Raw genomic sequence first — 20,473 nt, 5'->3', positions numbered from 1 at the left:
CTGTATTTTTTCTTTTTATGCTACTTTAATGATAGTGGTCTTACCACTTTTTCTTCTTTTAATTAAAAAATTTAACCAAAACTATGTGTATTCTTCTCCCCTGCAAAAAACAAAAACAAAAAAAAGGATAAATCCTTCATTGGCAAGTTGCATATAGTTCATTAATTTGAGGAATCATGTTTCCAAAGGAGCAGTTGATACTTATAAAAATGGGATGCAGTCAGGTTCTCAGGCTTCTCTTTCCTAGTGTTTATGATTGTGGTGCAGGAGAGGTTGATATAAGTTAAGTTTTGTATATTGATTTGTAACTTCTATATATACATATATTTATTTATTAAGGTTTCATTGATATCCAATCTTACGAAGGTTTCACATGAGCAACATTGTGGTTACTACATTCACCCATATTATCTACTCCCATCCCCCACCCCACTGCAGTCACTGTCCATCAGTGTAGTAAGATGCCATAGTGTGACTACTTGTCTTCTCTGTGCTACAGTGTCTTCCTTGTGACACCCCCACACCATGTATGCCAATGATAATGTCCCTTAATCCCCTTCTCCCTCCTGTCCCCTTTGGTAACCACAAGTCCCTTTTTGGAGTCAGTGAGTCTGCTGCTCTTTTGTTCCTTCAGTTTTGCTTTATTGTTATACTCTATAATTGACTGAAATCATTTGTTATTTGTCTTTCTCCACCTGGCTTATTTCACTAAGCATAATACCCTCTAGCTCCATCCATGTTGTTGCAAATGGTAGGATTTGTTTTCTTCTTATGGCTGAATAATATTCCATTGTGTATATGTACCACCTCTTCTTTATCCCTTCATCTTCTGATGGACACTTAGGTTGCTTCCATACCTTGGCTATTGTAAACAGTGCTGCAGTAAACATAGGGGTGCATATGTCTTTTCACATCAGGGATCTTGTTTTCTTTGGGTAAATTCCTAGGAGTGGATTTCCTGGGTCAAATGGTGTTTCTATTTTTAGTTTTTTAAGGAACCTTCATACTGCTTTCCACAATTGCTGTACTAATTTACATTCCTACCAGCAGTGTAGGAGGGTTTCCTTTTCTCTGCATTTTCACCAGCCTTTGTTGTTCCTTGTCTTTTGGTTGTTGACCATCCTGAGTGATGTGACGTGGTATCTCATTGTGGTTAAAATTTTCATTTCTCTGATAATTAATGTTGTGGAGCATCTTTTCATGTGCCTGTTGGCCATCTGAATTTCTTCTCTGAAGTGTCTGTTGAGATCCTCTGCTGATTTTTCAAGTGGGCTATTTGTTTTTTGGGTGTTGAGGTGCATGAGTTCTTTATATATTTTGGATGTTAACGCTTTATCAGATATGTCATTTATGAATATATTCTCCCATACTGTAGGATTTCTTTTTGTTCTGCTGATGGTGTCCTTTGCTGTGCAGAAGCTTTTTAGTTTGATGCAGTCCCATTTGTTCATTTTTGCTTTCGATTCTGTTGCCTGAGGAAATACATTCAGGAAAAAGTTGCTCATGTTTATACTCAAGAGATTTTTGCCTTTTTCTTCTAAGTGTTTTATGGTTTCATGACTTACATTCTGGTCTTTATCCATTTTGAGTTTACTTTTTTGTATGGAATTAGACAGTAACCCAGTTTCATTCTCTTACATGTAGCTATCCAGTTTTACCAACACCAGTTGTTGAGGAGGCTGTCATTTCCCCATTGTATATCCGTGACTCCTTTATCATTTATTATTTGGCCATATATGTTTGGGTTTATATTTGGGCTCTACTGTGTTCCATTAATCTATGTTTCTGTTTTTGTGTCAGTACCAAATTTTCTTGATTACTGTGGCTTTGTAGTAGATCTTAAAGTTGGGGAGTGTAATCCCCCCAGCTTTATTCTTCCTTCTCAAGATTGCTTTGGATATTCAGGGTTTTTTGTGTTTCCATATGAATTTTAGAACTATTTGTTCTAGTTCATTGAAGAATGCTGTTGGTATTTTGATAGGGCTTGCATCGAATCTGTAGATTGCTTTAGGCAGGATCACAGCTTTGCTACTTTACCCTTTTCCGTGCGTCTTCTCTTTTTTCCAGATGTTGGTAATCTGTTGCAGTCTTCTTTCCAGTTGCTCTTTCAGAATTAGTTGTATTTGCTCTATTTTCGTATTATATGTGGTTTTGGTGGGAGGTTTCTGTCTCATTACTTATGCCGCCATCTTTAAGTCTTGGTGTTTGCTTTGTAATTTTTAAAATATATATATTCTGTAATTCTTAAGATGGTTTCATGAGTTAGGAATGGAAGATGTTTTTTTTCCCATTTTATTAATGAAACTGTGGCTCTTATATGTTGAGTACCTAAAAAATTAGTTTCTCTTCCATCAACAATGAGCAAAACTCTTGATTAGTAAGTCTACAAATATATAGTAAACATTTTTACCTTTAAAATGAAGTCAACAAATATATATTGAATTTTCTTATCTTTCAGTTTATTATTGAGCATTTATTGAGTTCATTTTGAATACTAGATATTGTGTTAAGTGTTGGGGATATAAAAAGGTGTAGACATGTTCTTTTTCATTAATGTTCTCATAGTCTCTTGGGACTACAGATATTTAAGATGATAACAGTAAACGAGATAAGTGGAATGATTGAAGTATGTGTCTAGAGGAGTTCACAACAAAGGTGATTTTTATCTTTAGTCTTAAAAATATGCCATTCAGAAAAAGTGGGATACCACATTGTCCATTGAGCAAATGAATGGAATCATAAGAGTTTGGTGTAATGGAGTATATAGTTCAGTGGCTGCAGGTTATAGGTATAGAGGTCAGTTGGTTTCAGGTTGTGAATAAAGCTCTAATGTTTGTAATTTATCCTCTTGATATTGGGAAGCAGATTTAAAAAATGTTAGTATGAAAAATGTAAAACATACATAAAAGTAAATAGAATAACAGAAGGAATTCCCACTTTCAACAGTGGTCAAATTTTGCCACATTTGTTTCATCTATTCCCCTGTTTTTTCTGTGTTGATGTATTTTTTATAAAAGCAGTTCCATATGAACATCAATTCATCCCTATACTTCAATATGAAGAGTAAGAGAAAGTAGAGGAATAAAATGACTATATCTTATTTTCTAGGTAGGTAAGTCTCATAGTACTGTGACTCATGGATTGGAGGGGAGGAACGAGAGATGTCTTAGGGATATGTTGGTATAAATTAAAGAGAAGACTCTTGTAATTAAAATAGACCTGGGTTGAAATCATGGTTCTCCTGTTCACTAGCTGCCTGATCTTAATATCTTTGAGCATCAAGTTTCTCCACTTGTAAAACAGAATCGTTAGTACTGGTCCATGCAGGTGGGTGTAACAGTTTGGCAGACTAATTTATGTTAGTTCCCTTCCTCCCATTTTAGAAAAGAGCTTGTTTCAATTACTAGTTGATAACAGTAATTCAAAAGAAGTGATGTTTTAATTACTGGTAATGATAGTGGCAATGAATTAGTAAAGAAGGCATATTTGAGCTTCATTTTAATTAATGAATGGAATATATTGGAGGAAGTGGGAAGAGACTACAGAATTAGAAGGAAGAGCATGAAGAGCAATCAGGAGTAAAGGACATGCTTGAGGGAAAGCCTGTATTTGGGAGTGACTGAAACATAGAGCATGCAATGGGAAGGAACTGAGGGAAATAAAAGGTCAAGAGTCAGATTTTGATCCTAAAGAAGTTTGTGCTAAGTAATTTGGATTCAGTAATCTATAGCTATTAATTTTAGTCTCTACACCCCCATTTTCCAGTGAGAGCTTAACTGATTGCTCCAATTTGGAAAAGAGATATTGAAGACTTAAAGGGATATAAGCTATGCAAAGAGAATAACATATCAGAAGTAGACTTCATGTTTCAGTTCCTCATTGCTTTCAGGATAAATTCCATTTATCTGGCCCACAGTATATTGGTCCTTCTAGATCTAGTTCACTTGCCCATCTCATTCCCTATCTATGTTGTCTTCCCTGAAGTTGATACATACGCTCCTTCATTCATGCTTTTCCATAATGACAGTTCCTTGTCTTCTGGACAGCTTTTCAGTTTTTGAGTCATTTACTCACTGACCAGATATATTTAATGAATGTTACTATATGTTATGTACTTACCATCTGTGGGAATTCTGCCTTCTTGAATTGAATCTTACATGTCTCATGATAACTCCATAATATCCGGGTCATTGTTCTATAGTACACACTGTCATCTTAGTATGATAGCTGTCAGTTGACCTGCATGTTTCTTCCCCTAGTTTGCAAGGCTTTGAGAACAGATAGTGCATCTCTTATTCCATATTTGAACAGTGCTTATTCTAACCCAGTGCCCAATTAATGAATACTTATTAAGTCAATAAATAATAAGTTGATTCCAGAATGTGGCTGTGGTACAAATTATATAAAAAAATGTATATCTTTCCCCAAAAACAAATAATCCAATTAAAAAATGGGTGGAAGATTTGAACACACACTTCTTTAAAGAAGAAATTCAGATGGCTAACAGGCATATGAAAAGATGCTCCACATTGCTAATTATCAGGGAAATGCAAATTAAAACCACAATGATAATCACCTTACACCAGTTAGGATGGCCAACATCCAAAACACAAGAAACAATGAATGTGAAGATGCAGAGAAAGGGAAACCCTCCTATACTCTTGGTAGGAATGTAAATTAGTTCAAACATTGTAGGAAGCAGTATGGAGGTTCCTCAAAAAAACTAAAAATAGAAATACCATTTGACCCAGAATTCCACTTCTAGGAATTTACCCAAAGAAAACAAGATCCTTGATGCGAAAAGACATATGCACCCCTATGTTTACTGCAGCACTGTTTACAATAGCCAAGGTATGGAAGCAACCTAAGTGTCCATCAGAAGATGAAGGGATAAAGAAGATGTGGTATATATACACAATGGAATATTATTCAGCCATAAGAAGAAAACAGATCCTACCATTTGCAACAACATGGATGGAGCTAGAGGGTATTATGCTCAGTGACATAAGCCAGGTGGAGAAAGACAAGTACCAAATGATTTCAGTCATTTGTGGAGTATAACAGTAAAGCAAAACTGAAGGAACAAAACAGCAGCAGACTCACAGACTTCAAAAAGGGACTGTGGTTACCAAAGGGGAGGGGTTGAAGAGGTGGGTATGGAGGGAGAAGGGCATTAAAGGGCACGGTAATTCACAATCACAGTACAGGTAGGTCACAGGGAGGGCAGTACAGCATGGAAAAGACAAGTAATGACTCTATAGCATCTTAACTACACTGATAGACAGGGACTGCAGGAGTACGGGTGAGGACTTGTTAATATGGGCGAATGTTGAAACCACAATGTTCATGTGAAACCTTCATAAGATTATATATCAATGGTAGTTTAATTAAAAAAAAGAATGTATATCTTTGAGCCTTATTTAGTAGGCTTACTGAAGCATCTCTGGAAGAATGTGTAGTGACATATGAGCATAGAAAGAAAGTAAAGTCTTTGTCATGGGAGTGTCTTATGTGCCATGTTTTTAGACTTTATACTTATTTTGCTTTACTGAAATAAAAAAAAAAAAAGACAAGTTCATGAATTTAAGGTGGGTAATACTAGCAGTGACCATAACTCAGTTGTAATGATAAATATACTAAAATGGTCTACATTGTATTCGTTATATTGTGCATCTTCTTGGAAAAAGTAATTATGTGCCTTAAGCTTTATTATTTATATCAACCAATTTAATTTTTCTTCTAGTGCCTATGTTGAAAAATATCTACTGGAGAAGTCCAGACTCGTTTATCAAGAGCATAATGAACGGTACGGATTTTTATTAGCATAATTAGATCAAGTTTACATTTATATCTTGCGGACAGGCTTTTAGGATCTTTGTGTACTTTGAACTTTAATTCAGTTTATGCTATAAATAGCTTACATGTAATTGCTAGTTTTGTCTGGGCAGAACACTGTACTTTTTCAGAGGCTGCTAAGAGATTTTTTAATAGGTATATAGAACTGTTGCCCTTTCTAAATTCTAGCTAAACTATCACAACAGAAAAACAGTGGTATCTAAAGTGGTATTTTATTACTCTGTGAGCATTGAGCTTTGGACTTTTTTCCGTCTTAATGTTCCTTCTCTAATGTGAGGAAAGTTTTTAATAATTCCTCTTAATTACATTATAATATGAGGTATATGGGACTTCAGAGGTGATATATGTAACTTCCTACAGATGAAGAAACCAAACATCAGAGAGATAAATGATTTGCTTCATGCTTCAATGAGACAGTGTTAATAGCCAGAGTTTCAAGTTAAACGTATATTCAAATTGTGCCTTTGGCATCTCACTTCTTTGCTTTTTAGCTATTTATTCCCATTTTACAGATGGAAAACTACTCTAGAGTTGTTTAGAGGATTAAATGAAATAGCGTTTATAAATTGCTTGGTGTGGTTCTAATACAGTATAATAAAGTTTAGGAATTAATAGCTAACATTATCATAATGAATTACTTGTAAGATCAGGACTGAAAGTCAGACTTCTGTTAATTTTTTTGTGACCAGCGGGTGAGAAAATCTGAATTAGAGTTGTTTCAAAATGAAGGGAAGAGTTTCAGGAAGAGAATAGCTTCATAAAGATGTGTAGAACTAACAGGTACTGCAATTAGGAGGTTATTAGTAACTTTTTCTAACACATTTTAATAATGGTAGGGATATAAACCTGGTTTCCATGGTTTTGAAGAATCAATGCTAAGGGAAGATCCAGAGCTTTTTAAATTGATTCTGTTATCTTGCTGGATTTGATTCACAGGTGTGTGTATAATCTTTATTATATGTTCCTAGATTTGGCCTGGGAGTATTTTGTTGATGATTTTTTGCGTTTGTATTCATAAGGGATATTGCTATAAAGTTTTCTTTTTTTTCCTTTTAATGCCCTTGGTTTTGGTATCAGGGTAATACTGGCTCATAGAATGAGATGGGAAGAGTTTGTGAAGAATTAGGCTAATTCTTATTTATTTATTAAATATTAAAAAATTTTTAAATTTGAAATATGCTTGACACACAATATTACATAAGTTTCAGGTATACAACATAGTGATTTGACATTTATATACATTACAAAATGCTCACCATAATCAATAGTTACCATGTGTCACCATACAAAGTTGTAACAGTATTATTGACTGTATTTCCTATGCTGTACATTCCATCCCCATGTCTTATTTATTTTATAACTGGAAGTTTGTGCTTCTTAATATCTCCTTCACCTAATTTGCCCATGCTCCCCTCTGGCAACCACCAGTTTATTCTGTGTATTTGTGTTACTGTTTTGTTTGTTCATTTGCTTTGTTTTTTAGATTTTACATGTAAGTGAAATTAAATGATATTTTTCTTTTTGTTTCTGACTTATTTCATTTAGCATAATACCCTCTAGATCCATCCATATTGTTATAAATGGGAAAACTTCATTCTCTTTTGGTTAGTATTCCATTGCATACATATATACATATCACATCATCTTTATGCATTTATCTACCCATGGATACTTAGGTTGCCTCTGTATATTGGCTGTTGTAAATAATGCTGTGATGAATATATGGGTGCATATATCTCTTTGAATTAGTGTTTTTGTTTTCTTCAGGTAAATACCCAGAAGTAAAATTGATGGATTTCTGTTTTTAATTTTTTAAGTAACCTCCATACTGTTTTGTATAGTGGCTGCAGCAATTTACATTCCTGCCAACAGTCCACGAGGGTTTCCTTTTCTCCACATCCATACTGACACTTGTTATTTCTTATTTTTGCAATACTAGCCACTCTGAGTAGTGGGTGACATCTAACTGTGGTTTTGATATTGCATTTTCCTGATGATTCGTGATGCTGAGCATCTTTTCATTAGTCTATTGACTATCTGTATGTCTTTTCTGGAAAAATGTCTATTCAGGTTCTCTGCCCATTTTTTTCATTGGGTTGTTTTTTTTTTGGTGTTGAGTTGTATGAGTTCTTTATATATTTTGGATATTGATTCCTTATTGGCTATATTATTTTCAAATATCTTCATCCATTCTGTAGGTTACCTTTTCATTTTGTTGATGGTTTCTTTTGTTATGCAAAGCTTCTTAGTTTGATTTAGTCCAGATTGGTTATTTTTGCTTTGTTGCCCTTGTCTAAGGAGACAGATCAAAAAAACATTGATGATATATGAGACTTCATTACGTGTTTCTTTTAGGGGTTGTATGATTTCAGGTCTTACATTTTGGTCTTTAATCCTTTTCACATTTATTTTTGTATATGGTGGTCAGTTTCATTCTTTTGCATGTAGCTGCCAGTTCTCCCATCAACTTTTCTTAAGGAGTCTGTCTTTTCTCTATTGTACATTCTTGCCTCCTTTGTTGTAGATTAATTGGTGGTACAATAATGGGTTTAAGTTTGGGCTACTTCATTCCATTGATCTGTGTGTCTGTTTTTGTGCCAGTCCAGTACCGTACTGTTTTTATTGCTATGGCTTTATAGTGTAACTTGAAAATCTGGGATTTTGATACCTCCAGCTTTGTTCTTTCTCAAGATTGCTTTGACTTTTGTGTTCTTTTGTGGTTCCATACACATTTTCGGATTATTTGTTCTAGTTCTGTGAAAAATGCTCTTGGTATTTTGGTGGGGATTGTATTTAATCTGTAGATTACTTTGGGTAATATGGATGTTTCAACAGTATTAATTCTTCCAATCTGTGAGCACAAAATACCTTTATACTTATTTGTGTCATCTTAATTTCTTTCATTAATGTCTTAAAGTTTTCATAATACAGGTCTTTTACCTCCTAAGTTCAGTTAATTCCTAGGTATTTTATTCTCTGTGATGTAATTGTAAATGGGATTATTCTCTTAATTTCTCTTTCTGGTAGTTCTTTGTTAGTGTATAGAAATGCAACAGATTTCTGTATATTAACTTCCTATTCTGCACATTTACTGAATTTACTAGTTCTAATAGTTGGAGTTGGTAGAGTCCTTAGGGTTTTCTGTGGGTAGTGTCATGTCATGCACAGTGAGTTGTACCTCTTTCTTGCCAATTTGGATGACTTTTATTTCTTCTTCTTTACTGTGGGTGTGGCTAGGACTTCCAGTACTATGTTGAGTAAATGTGGCAGGATTGGGCATCCTTGTCTTGTTCCTGATTTTAGAAGAAAAGCTTTCAACTTTCCACCCTTCAGTATGATCATTAATTGTGGGTTTGTGATATATAGCCTATTGAAGTGTGTTCCCTTAATACTCACTTTGTTTTTATCATGAATAGATGTTGAATTTTGTCAAGTGCCTTTGTCTCATCTATTATTATGGTAATAGTAAGATTTTTAATGCTTCATTTTCTCAATGTGGTATATAGCCCATTAATGATTTGCAAATATCGAACCATCCTTGCATAAGTCCCATTTGATTGTGGTGAATGATCATTAAGTATTATTGAATTCAGTTTTCTAATATTTTGTTGAAGATTTTTGCATGTGTTCAACAGGGATATTGACCTGTGATTTTCTTTTTTTTGTAGTGTCTTTGTCAAGTTTTGGTATCCATGTAATGCTGGCCTTGTAGAATGAATTTGGAAGCATTCCTTCCTCTTCTATATTTTGGAATAGTTGGAGATGGATAGGTATTAGCTCTTCTTTAAATGTTTGGTAGAATTTACCTGTGAAGCTAGCTGGTCCTAGATTTTTGTTTGTTGGGAGGTTTTTGATTATTGATTCAGTTTCATTATTAGTATCTGCTCAGATTTTGTTTCTTCTTGATTCAGTCTTGGAAGATTGTACATTTCTAGGAATTCATCCCCTGTCTCTTCCAGGTTCTCCAGTTTGTTGGCATCATTTTTGTTGTAGCATCTTAATAATCCTTTGTATTTCTGTGATGTCAGTTGTAACTTCTCTTTAATTTCTGATTTTACTTATTTGAGATCTCATTTTTTCCCTTGATTATTCTGGCTAAAGGTTTTGCAATTTTACCTTTTCACAGAACCAGCTCTTAGTTTGATTGATCTTTGTGTGTATGTATGGGTTTGTTTTTTTGGTCTCTATTTCACTTATTTCCACTCTAATCTTTATTCTTACCTTCTGCTAACTTTTTTTTCTAGTTCCTTTAAGTGTAAGATCAGATTATTTATTGAAGATTTTTCTTGTTTCTTGAAATATGACTGTATTGCTACAAATTTCCCTCTTGGAACTTATTTTACTGTGTCCCAAATATTTCAGAACAATGTGTTTGCATTTCCATTTGTTTTTCATAACATTTTTCATCAAATTTGGGGTATTTTTTATTGTTGTTTCTTCAAATATTCTTTCTGCCCCTTTCTTTCCTGTCCTTTTGGGACTCCCTTTGTGCATATGTTGATGTCTGCTAAATGGTGTCCCACAGATATCTGAGATGTTATTAATTTTTCTTTATTCATTTTTCTTCTGTCTTCATGTTCACTTATTCTTTCTTCTGCCTGCTCATATCTGTTCTTGAATGCCTCCAGATGGTTTTTAATTTTAGTTATATTTTTCAACTCTGAAATTCCTTTTTGATTTTTTTGTAAGTTCCGTATATTTATTGATAGTATATTTATATATAGTTTATTATATTATTGAATATAAGAATGAGATATCATTCTTATATTTTAGTGTTTTAAGTGTGGTTTCCTTAAGTTCTTTGAACATATTCAAAACAGCTATTTAAAAGTCTTGTCTCGTAAGTCTAATGTTAATGTTTGGGCTTCTTCCAGTTGCTGTTGATTGTTTTTTTCTCCTTTGTGGTATACTTTCTTGTTTCTTTGCATGCCTCATAAATTTTTGTTGAAAATTGGATGTTTTAAGTAATTGGATATTTTAAATAATCATGTGGCATCTCTAAAAATGGGTTTCTCCCATTCCCAGAGTTTGTGAATGTTTTTGTTCCTTCTGCTTGTTTTGTGACGTTTCTGATAACTAATTTCATTTTGCAGAGTCTGTATTCTTTTTGTTAATATCCATGTAAATAAATGCTTCCCTAGTTTAGTTGACAAGCTAATGTTTGAGTAGAGATTTTTTCCTTAAGTGCTTGGAAACAGTAAGTGTTCTGCTCTTTGCTCTCTGTGTGTATTGGACCATGTGCTTAACATTCAGATAGACATTTTATGATTTTGTCTTAGTCTTTACTTCCTGTGCTCTTTGCTGAGTAGGCATGATGCCCTGCACATTTACAAAATGTGCATGTGTAGCCTTCTAGATTACCTGGAACATACTGGAGCTTTTAAAAGTCTGTGTGGAGATCTCATTTCCCTGCTTTTCCCTTAAGTTTTTTGGTTAACCTGTTGTTTGCCCCAGTATTTATCCACTGCGTCTGGCAGTTGACATGTTAAAAAATTGCCTATAATAGTTTTCTTCAAATGCCCCCTGGGGGAAATATTTACACACTGGGCTATTGCTGAGTCAGGTCAAATACAGACAGTTTTGAACGTGGCTTCTTCCAGGGAGCCACCAGACCATTCAAATAGTGGTATTTCTCAGGAAATGAGACTCTGTATAGTCTCCAACCTGTCTGTCCTCTTTTGTAGGCTGCCAGGCTTTTGGTTTCCACTATGATCGTAAACTGTTGGTTTTGAAGGTTACTATGCATCTGGTGAGCAGGATATGGAACAGGGCAGGTTAAAAGGCTACAAAGCTTGCTGTTTTCACTGAGATTAGCAATTTTTCTTCTGTAAACATTCCTGGATCACTGTAATCTTTTGGTTAATTCCCAGAAATCTGAAAAAGTAGATTCTGATAGATATGACAGTTTTCTAATTGATTTTCTGGAGGAAAGAATTTTCTGAGGTCTCAACTTTTCCACATTGCTGCCTTTAACTCCTCTCTTTTGAAATCAGCATCCAAAACATCATTTTATTTTTGTAGTACTTAAAAATTGAATTTATCATCTTTGTATAAAAAAAAAATGAATCAAAGCTGAAACAGTTTATTAATTAACTTTTTTCTTGTTAAATGACAGCCCATAAATCATATTCATTATAAAGCCATACTTCTTTACTTTCAACAGGAACTATCATGTATTCTATTACCTCCTGGCAGGAGCAAGTGAAGAAGAGAGATTAGCATTCCATCTTAAACAACCAGAAGGATATCATTATCTCAATCAGGTGAGAGTTGATGAAAAACTTTCTGAATGTAGGGCATTATTAAATTTTAGCTCTTGAGATAAGGGTATTTTTCTAGTACTTTGTTTCCTGAACCTGGTAATGGAGGTTAACTAGCATTTTCATATGTGATGTAAGATGGAGTTCTCAAACTTAAAACTTATTATTACTTTCATATGAGTTTTAAAAGATTAGTTAGATATGTGCCTTTTTCTGTTTGTGAGACTTTTAATTTAAGAGGATAACAAATTGCTTATAGATACCTACATATTAGAAAAATGATTTACTCTTTCCAAAGTCATTTACCTTTTTATAGACCATGGCATGCTAATAATAAATGTTACTAATGATTAATACCTGTCCTTTACAAGGGATTACTTGAAACCTTATTTGCATGTTTTGAAATCTAATGCATGTACAGCTTTGCATGATATTATGATACTGAGAGTATGATTATTTTTTATATTTAGCAAGTGATCCTATTAAACATTTAGTATGAAATTTATCAAAGAAAATGATTTGGTGAGTTCGTATCTTTCCTTGAAGCTCAAAATTCACTCCTAAACTTCCATACTAAGGAGTAATTCTCACAACTTTTCATTAAATTGGTTTTTCCAATCTTATTCTTCATATTAAGAGAAATTCTAAAACCAGTATTGATGGAACTGGTACTACAGATCATTTAAGTAACATATTGTCTCTCCTTATATTTTTAATTGTTTGAGGCGAGATATAATGTCCATGGAGCAAACTGACACTTTGATGATGGGTCTCAAAGATTATAGTATGTATTTCAGATTATGAAAGTAACATCTTAAAGACTTTTCCCAAGATATAAAGGAAAGTAACATCTTAAAGACTTTTCCCAAGATACAAAGCATTCTATAAAGCTGGTATTTCTTAATTTTGAAACTACGTATTTATATAATATAGCATTACTTTATATTAATGTTGAGAATTTCATAATTATTCAAAATATTACTTCCTGAAATAATACTAGGCATTTCTACTTTACAGAATTAAATAGCCTAAACATTTTTTAAATTTAACTTCTGAGTTATTTCTTCCTTTGTTTAAACTGTAAGCATTAAATTTGGGTGATAAATATTTTGCTTCTTAAAAAATAGTAATTACCCATAAGTGAGCTGGTTGTTGTTAGAGAAATCTAGTTTTTTTTGTTTTATACTCTTTTCCAGTTATTATTGTAGTCAGTGGCCATACCATACATATCCTTGTCAAGGTCAGTATTCACAGAATATGGGATTGAGTAGTTGTGTACATCTCTTGTTATAATAATATGCAATCTCTCAGAATCTGTATATTTGCCTAGTTGTTTCTTGTTTTCTGGTGCTATACAAAATAGCTTTGTACAGCAGCAGAGCTGCCTGAGCACTACACCTATGAGATGATTAGAGAAGTATAACGACCATTACTACTACCTAACTAATCTGCCTTACTTTCAGATAACAAAGAAACCCCTCAGACAGAGCTGGGATGATTATTGCTATGATTCTGAGCCGGTCAGTACAAGTACCTAAATAGTCCTTGCTCATTTGCATCTATCTTGTGACTTAGAAAATCAGCTGAAATACAAAGAATTTAGGAAAGAAGATAAATCAGTGTTTAATTTCTTTGAATAGGTTTATTTGTATATGTATGGTTTATTGACTAAAGACCAATTTATTTTTCATCTTTTTTTGTTGCTAATGTTTAGTTTATAGATAGTATTTATTTTGATAGACAATAATTGTATTACTGATTTGAGCACTGATGTGGATTTTTATAAACTACAGGTTTTTTGTTTCTTGAGGGCTATTTTTTTTCAATTATTTTTAGTAGTTTCATTATCCACATATTATGAGTAGTATTTTAATCCTTCTAGTTTTATCTCAGTTCACAGTCTTTTCCCATAATGAATGCATGCATATTTTTGATTTGATTTTTTTTAATAGCAAGAGAAGCTATATTCTCTATATAATTTTCTAAAAATTAAGAATTAGAATTCCTAGAATTTAGATTATTTTATGTTTTAAATTGAATGATTTAAGGACACACATTATATAAAATGAGCAGGTAAATTTAGCTAATTACTTGTTATGTTTAATAAGAACTAGTTTGTAATCATAAAACACAAAATATCTTTTTCCTTCCCTTCAGTTTGCAATTTGGTGAGATGTAAAGGGCTGAAAACATGCACTCATCAATCTCCATTAATTAATTAATTAACTAATTCATTAACTGTACCTCCTGGAAGCATAACATGTGTTAGTCCTTGCTTTCAATAATTCTCACTGTGTATGAGTACAAACTCCACTAATTACAAAACTATCCTTTTTCAGAGTTAGAAAAATCAGTCATTATGAACATTAATTTTTTTTTCCTTCAGACAGTTTAATTGCATTACCATTTCATAATAAATTGAGTAATTCATGGCTTTAGATTTAACATTTTGGAAAACAAATTTTAGTAGAAAAATTTTATGCTGTTTTGCTACTCAGGAGAAGCTTCCATCTTTCACTTAGTACAACATGTAATTATACATCATTGGGAAGTAGGTAGGAGATGGGGAAACTTATATGGCAAGTATAAGACTTGATTGCCTGGACATAGTTTATGGTAAAATTGTAAACTGATCTACTATTATTTAGATAGTCTGAGTCATGCTTAAGAATTTGGGCTCTGAAGCAGACAGACCTGACTTCAATAATGGCTCATTTAACTTAACAGTTTTGAGAACCTAAGAAGGTCACTTGATTCTTTTGTTTTCATCATCTATTTAAGGGCTTAATGGTCTTTATCTTTCACTTTTGTGAGTTTTAAATTAGACAGTGCATCTAAACACTTGATAGAGTGCTTAATACTTAGCGCACAATAAATGTTTCCACTATTGCAACCACCGTTGAAATCATCATTATCCCATCTTTTCCTTTTAGAATAAATTTGTAGCCATACTCTCCTCCTTCCTCAACAACACTTTTGTCACTGTCCTCCTACTTACTGTGCTTTCAGCTATTATAGTTTGATCTTTGATTAATTTCTGTTTTTTTGCTATTATTAATGTACAATTAATGAGCAATATTATGATTATTAGACTCTGTTATTATCAAGTCCCCACCATACCCCATTACAGTCAGTGTCCATCAGCATAGTAAGATGGTATACAGTCACTACTTGTCTTTTCTGTGTTATACTGCCTTCCCCGTATCCCCACCCCCACTACATTATGTATGCTAATTGTAATACCCCCTTTTCCCCCTTATCCCTCCTTTCCCACCCAACTTCCCAGTCCCTTTCCCTTTGGTACCTGTTAGTCCATTCTTGGGTTCTGTGAGTCTGCTGCTGTTTTGCTCCTTCAGTTTTTTCTTTGTTGTTATACTCGACAGATGAGTGAAATCATTTGGTACTTGTCTTTCTCTACCTGGCTTATTTCACGGAGCATAATACCCTCTAGCTCCATCCATGTTGTTGTAAATGGTCAGATTTGTTTTCTTCAAATAGCTGAATAATATTCCATTGTGTATATGTACCACATCTTCTTTATCCATTCATCTACTGATGGACACTCAGGTTGCTTCCAATTCTTGGCTATTGTAAAAAGTGCTGCGATAAACATACAGGTGCATGTCTTTTTCAAACTGGGCTCCTGCATTCTTAGGGGAAATTCCTAGGAGTGGAATTCTTGGATCAAATGGTATTCCTATTTTGAGTTTTTTGAGGAACCTCCATACTGCTTTCCACAATGATTGAACTAATTTGCATTTCCACCAGCAGTGTAGGAGGGTTCCCCTTTCTCCACATCCTCGCCAACATTTGTTTTTGTTTGTCTTTTGGATGTTGGCCATCCTAACTGGTGTGAGGTGATAGCTCATTGTGGTTTAAATTTGCATTTCTCTGATGATTAGCAATGTGGAGCATCTTTTCATGTGCCTATTGGCCATCTGAGTTTCTTCTTTGGAGAAGTGTCTGTTCAGCTCCTCTGCCCATTTTTTAATAGGGTTATTTGCTTTTTGTTTGTTGAGGTGCATGAGCTCTTTATATAATTTGGATGTCAACCGCTTATTGGATATGTCATTTATGAATATATTCTCCCATACTGTAGGATACCTTTTTCTGTTGATGGTGTCCTTTGCTGTACAGAAGCTTTTCAGTTTGATATAGTCCCACTTGTTCATTTTTGCTTTTGTTTCCCTTGCCTGGGAGATATGTTGATGAAGAAATTGCTCATAATTATGTCCAAGAGATTTTTTGCCTATTTTTTTTCTAAGAGTTTTATGGTTTCATGACTTACATTCAGGTCTTTGATCCATTTTGAGTTAACTTTTGTGTATGGGGTTAGACAGTGATCCAGTTTCACTCTCTTGCATGTAGCTGTCCAGTTTTGCCAACACCAGTTGTTGAAGAGGCTGTCATTTCCTCATTGTGTATCCATGGCTGTGTTATCGTATATTAAGTGACCATAAGTGCTTGGGTTTATATCTGGGCTCTCTAGTGTGTTCCACTGGTCTGTGGGTCTGTTCTTGTGCCAGTACCAAATTGTGTTGATTACGGTGGCTTTGTAGTAGAGCTTGAAGTCAGGGAGTGTAATTCCCCCCACTTTATTCTTCCTTCTCAGGATTGCTTTTGCTATTTGGGGTCTTTTGTCATTCCATATGAATTTTAGAATGATTTTCTCTAGTTTGTTGAAGAATGCTGTTGGTATTTTGATAGGGATTGCATTGAATGAAGATTGCTTTAGGCAGGATGGCCATTTTGACAATACTAATTCTTCCTATCCATGAGCAAGGGATGTGTTTCCATTTATTGGTATCTTCTTTAATTTCTCTCGTAAGTGTCTTGTAGTTTTCAGAGTATAAGTCTTTCACCTCCTTGGTTAGGTTTATTCCTAGGTATTTTATTCTTTTGGATGCAATTGTAAATGGAATTTTATTCCTGATTTTTCTTTGTGCTAGTTCATCATTAGTGTACAGGAATGCAACAGACTTCTGTGTATTAGTTTTGTATCCCCGAATTTCACTTAATTCAGATATTAGATCTAGTAGTTTTGGAGTGGATTCTTTAGGGTTTTTTATGTAAAATATCATGTTATCTGCAAACCAGGACAGTTTAACTTCTTCCTTGCCAATGTGGATGCCTTTTATTTCTTTGTGTTATCTGATTGCCGTGGCTAGGACCTCCAGTACTATGTTGAATAGAAGTGGGGAGAGTGGGCATCTTTGTCTTGTTCCTAATCTTAAAGGAAAAGCTTTCAGCTTCTTGCTATTAAGTATAATGTTGGCTGTGGGTTTGTCATATATGGCCTTTGTTATGTTGAGGTACTTGCCCTATATACCCATTTTCTTGAGAGTTTTTAATCATGAATGGATGTTGAATTTTGTTGAATGCTCTTTCAGCATCTATGGAGATGATCATGTGGTTTCTCCCCTTCTTTTTGTTGATGTAGTAGATGATGTTGATGGATTTTTGAATGTTGTACCTTCCTTGCATCCCTGGGATGAAGCTCACTTGATCATGATAGATGATCTTTTTGATGTATTTTTGAATTCAGTTTGCTAATATTTTGTTGAGTATTTTTGCATCTATGTTCATCAGGGATATTAGTCTGTAATTTTCTTTTTTTGTGGTGTCTTTGTGTGGTTTTGGTATTATAGTGATGTTGGCCTTGTAGAATGAGTTTGGGAGTATTCCCTCCTCTTCTACTTTTTGGAAAACTTTAAGGAGGATGGGTATTAGGTCTTTACTAAATGTTTGATAAAATTCAGCAGTGAAACCATCTGGTCCAGCCATTTTGTTCTTAGGTAGGTTTTTGATTACCAGTTCAATTTCTTTGCTGGTAATTGGTCTATTCAGATTTTCTGTTTCTTCCTGGGTCAGTCTTGGAAGGTTGTATTTTTCCAGAAAGTTACCCATTTCTTCTCAGTTATCCAGTTTGTTAGCATGTAATTTTTCATGCATTCTCTCATAATTATTTGTATTTCTATGGTGTCCATAGTGATTTTTCCCTTCTCATTTCTGATTCTGTTTATGTGTGTAAACTTTCTTTTTTTCTTGTTAAGTCTGCCTTTGGGTTTATCTATTTTGTTTGTTTTCTTGAAGAACCAACTGCTGCTTTCATTGATTGTATTGTTTTATTCTTCTCAGTTTTACTTATTTCTGCTTTAGTCGTAACTATGTCCCTTCTTTTTTTCTTTTTTTTTTTTTGTAGATAATTACTTTATTGAAGGGTAGTTGACACACAGTATTACATTACATTAGTATCAGGTGTACAACCTAGTGATTCAACATTTATATACATGACAATTCTAGGTACCAGCTATCACCATACCAAGCTGTTACAATATCTTGACTATATTCATTACATCCCGGTTACTTATTATTTTACCATTGGAAGTGTGTACTTTTTTTTTTCTTTTTGTGAGGCATCTCTCATATTTATTGATCAAATGGTTGTTAACAACAATAAAATTCTGTATAGGGGAGTCAGTGCTCAATGCACAATCATTAATCCACCCTAAGCCTAATTTTCGTCAGTCTCCAATCTTCTGAGGCATAACAAACAAGTTCTTACATGGAGTACAAAATCTTACATACTGAATAAGTTCTTACATGGTGAACAGTACAAGGGCAGCCATCACAGAAACCTTCGGTTTTGCTCATGCATTATGAACTATAATCAGTCAGTTCAAATATGAATACTCATTTGATTTTTATACTTGATTTATATGTGGATACCACATTTCTCTCTTTATTATTATTATTTTTAATAAAATGCTGAAGTGGTAGGTAGATACAAGATAAAGGTAGAAAACATAGTTTAGTGTTGTAAGAGAGCAAATGTAGATGATCAGGTGTGTGCCTGTAGACTATGTGTTAATCCAAGCTAGACAAGGGCAATAAAACATCCACGTATGCAGAAGATTTCTCTCAGAACAGGGGGGGGTGAGGTTCTAAGCCTCACCTCTGTTGATCCCCAATTTCTCACCTGATGGCCCCCTGCGACTGTGCCTGTCTTAGGTTGTTCCTCCCTTGAGGAATCTTACCCGTCTCTGGCTAACCAGTCATCTTCCGGGGCCATACAGGGAAATGTAAAGTTGGTAAGTGAGAGAGAAGCCTTATTGTTTGAAAAGGGTTAGCTTTTTACTTCCTTGCATATTTATGCCCTGTAGCTTCTATGCCCAGCATTTGTCTTGAGGTATCTTTACCACTTGGAAGAATTATGATATTCGGTAAATTTGATATGAGGCACGAATTCTACTTAAGGGTTGTAATTAGGAAGGAAGAAGAAAAGCTATAGAAGTAGCAGGTGGAAGAAAACATGGGAAGATTGATTATTTCTTTGACATATCTTCTTGTAGAGTAACTTCAGCATGTATAGGTTTTAAGCTACTACCTAAATTGCGCACACACATTAACATAATAGGAGTATAGTTACATAACCAAAGCATACCTGTAATTACCAGCCATCTCCAGTGAAACCAAGAAAACCAGTTAGGCACCTTAGGCATTTGTGAAAACTTATCTATGATATGGTGGATATTGTCCAACTGAACTTGAACAGTGTGAGAGAAATCAGACAAATTAAAACAACCCATTCCTGGGGAATGTTCACATCCCTTATGTTCTTTTAACAGTAAATAGTCTGTAGTTGTAAGATTTTGGAGCGCTACAATTTTCACTTCTCCTAATTCTTGATTGAGTTCCAACAGTATAGATCCAGTCAAATTTGTTGTTTTACTGTATGCACAGGCCAGCTTAGATATCTCCTTCCTCATTCCCATGGCAAGTCCAGGAACTGGTGGGATGAGTGCATCTAGAGCTGTAGCAGTGTGTGGATCTTTGTTGGGGTTTTTTGATGATCATCTTCTGGCATGAGTCTTCCAGAGAGTGCTGATGTTGGAAGTTCTTTTTCATATCGTATCTTAATTCATTTTCGGGGTAGCCCCATTAGGCTTTGAACCTCTGTATAAACACAAACAGACCCTTTGCCTACACTTTTACATGCCCTTTATACTCTTTTGTAGAACTCATTGGAGGTTACCACACAGGAACTGCCCTTTTTTTCTTTTTTAGGTATCACTAATCTACACTTACATGACGAATATTATGTTTACTAGGCTCTCCCCTATACCAGGTCCCCCATATAAACCCCTTTACAGTCACTGTCCATCAGCATAGCAAAATGTTGTAGAATCCCTACTTGCCTTCTCTGTGTTGTACAGCCCTCCCTTTTCTCCTACCCCCCCATGCATGCTAATCTTAATACCCCCCTACTTCTCCCCCCCTTATCCCTTCCTACCCACCCATCCTCCCCAGTCCCTTTCCCTTTGGTACCTGTTAGTCCATTCTTGAGTTCTGTGATT

The 20,473-nt window shown here is 34.4% G+C and overlaps 1 protein-coding gene across 8 annotated transcripts in view; it reads left to right on the top strand.

Annotated features, from left to right (window-relative positions):
* The window catches only part of MYO9A (myosin IXA), a 358,540-nt gene that overhangs the window by 73,661 nt on the left and 264,406 nt on the right, over positions 1–20,473 (top strand). For 7 of the 8 annotated variants that reach the window (XM_057488942.1, XM_057488944.1, XM_036907835.2 and 4 more), the window contains exons 4-6: positions 5,744–5,806; positions 12,020–12,119; positions 13,580–13,636. In XM_057488942.1, the coding sequence (XP_057344925.1) occupies positions 5,744–5,806; positions 12,020–12,119; positions 13,580–13,636 (220 nt within the window). The remainder of the gene's footprint in view (positions 1–5,743; positions 5,807–12,019; positions 12,120–13,579; positions 13,637–20,473) is intronic. The other variant, XM_057488943.1, reaches the window with a different exon arrangement.

This window comes from Manis pentadactyla, chromosome 11 (assembly GCF_030020395.1).
Source record: "Manis pentadactyla isolate mManPen7 chromosome 11, mManPen7.hap1, whole genome shotgun sequence".
NCBI lineage: Eukaryota > Metazoa > Chordata > Mammalia > Pholidota > Manidae > Manis > Manis pentadactyla.
The sequence above is the reverse complement of the archived record's forward strand: the minus strand, read 5'-3'. Positions and strand labels throughout refer to the sequence as shown.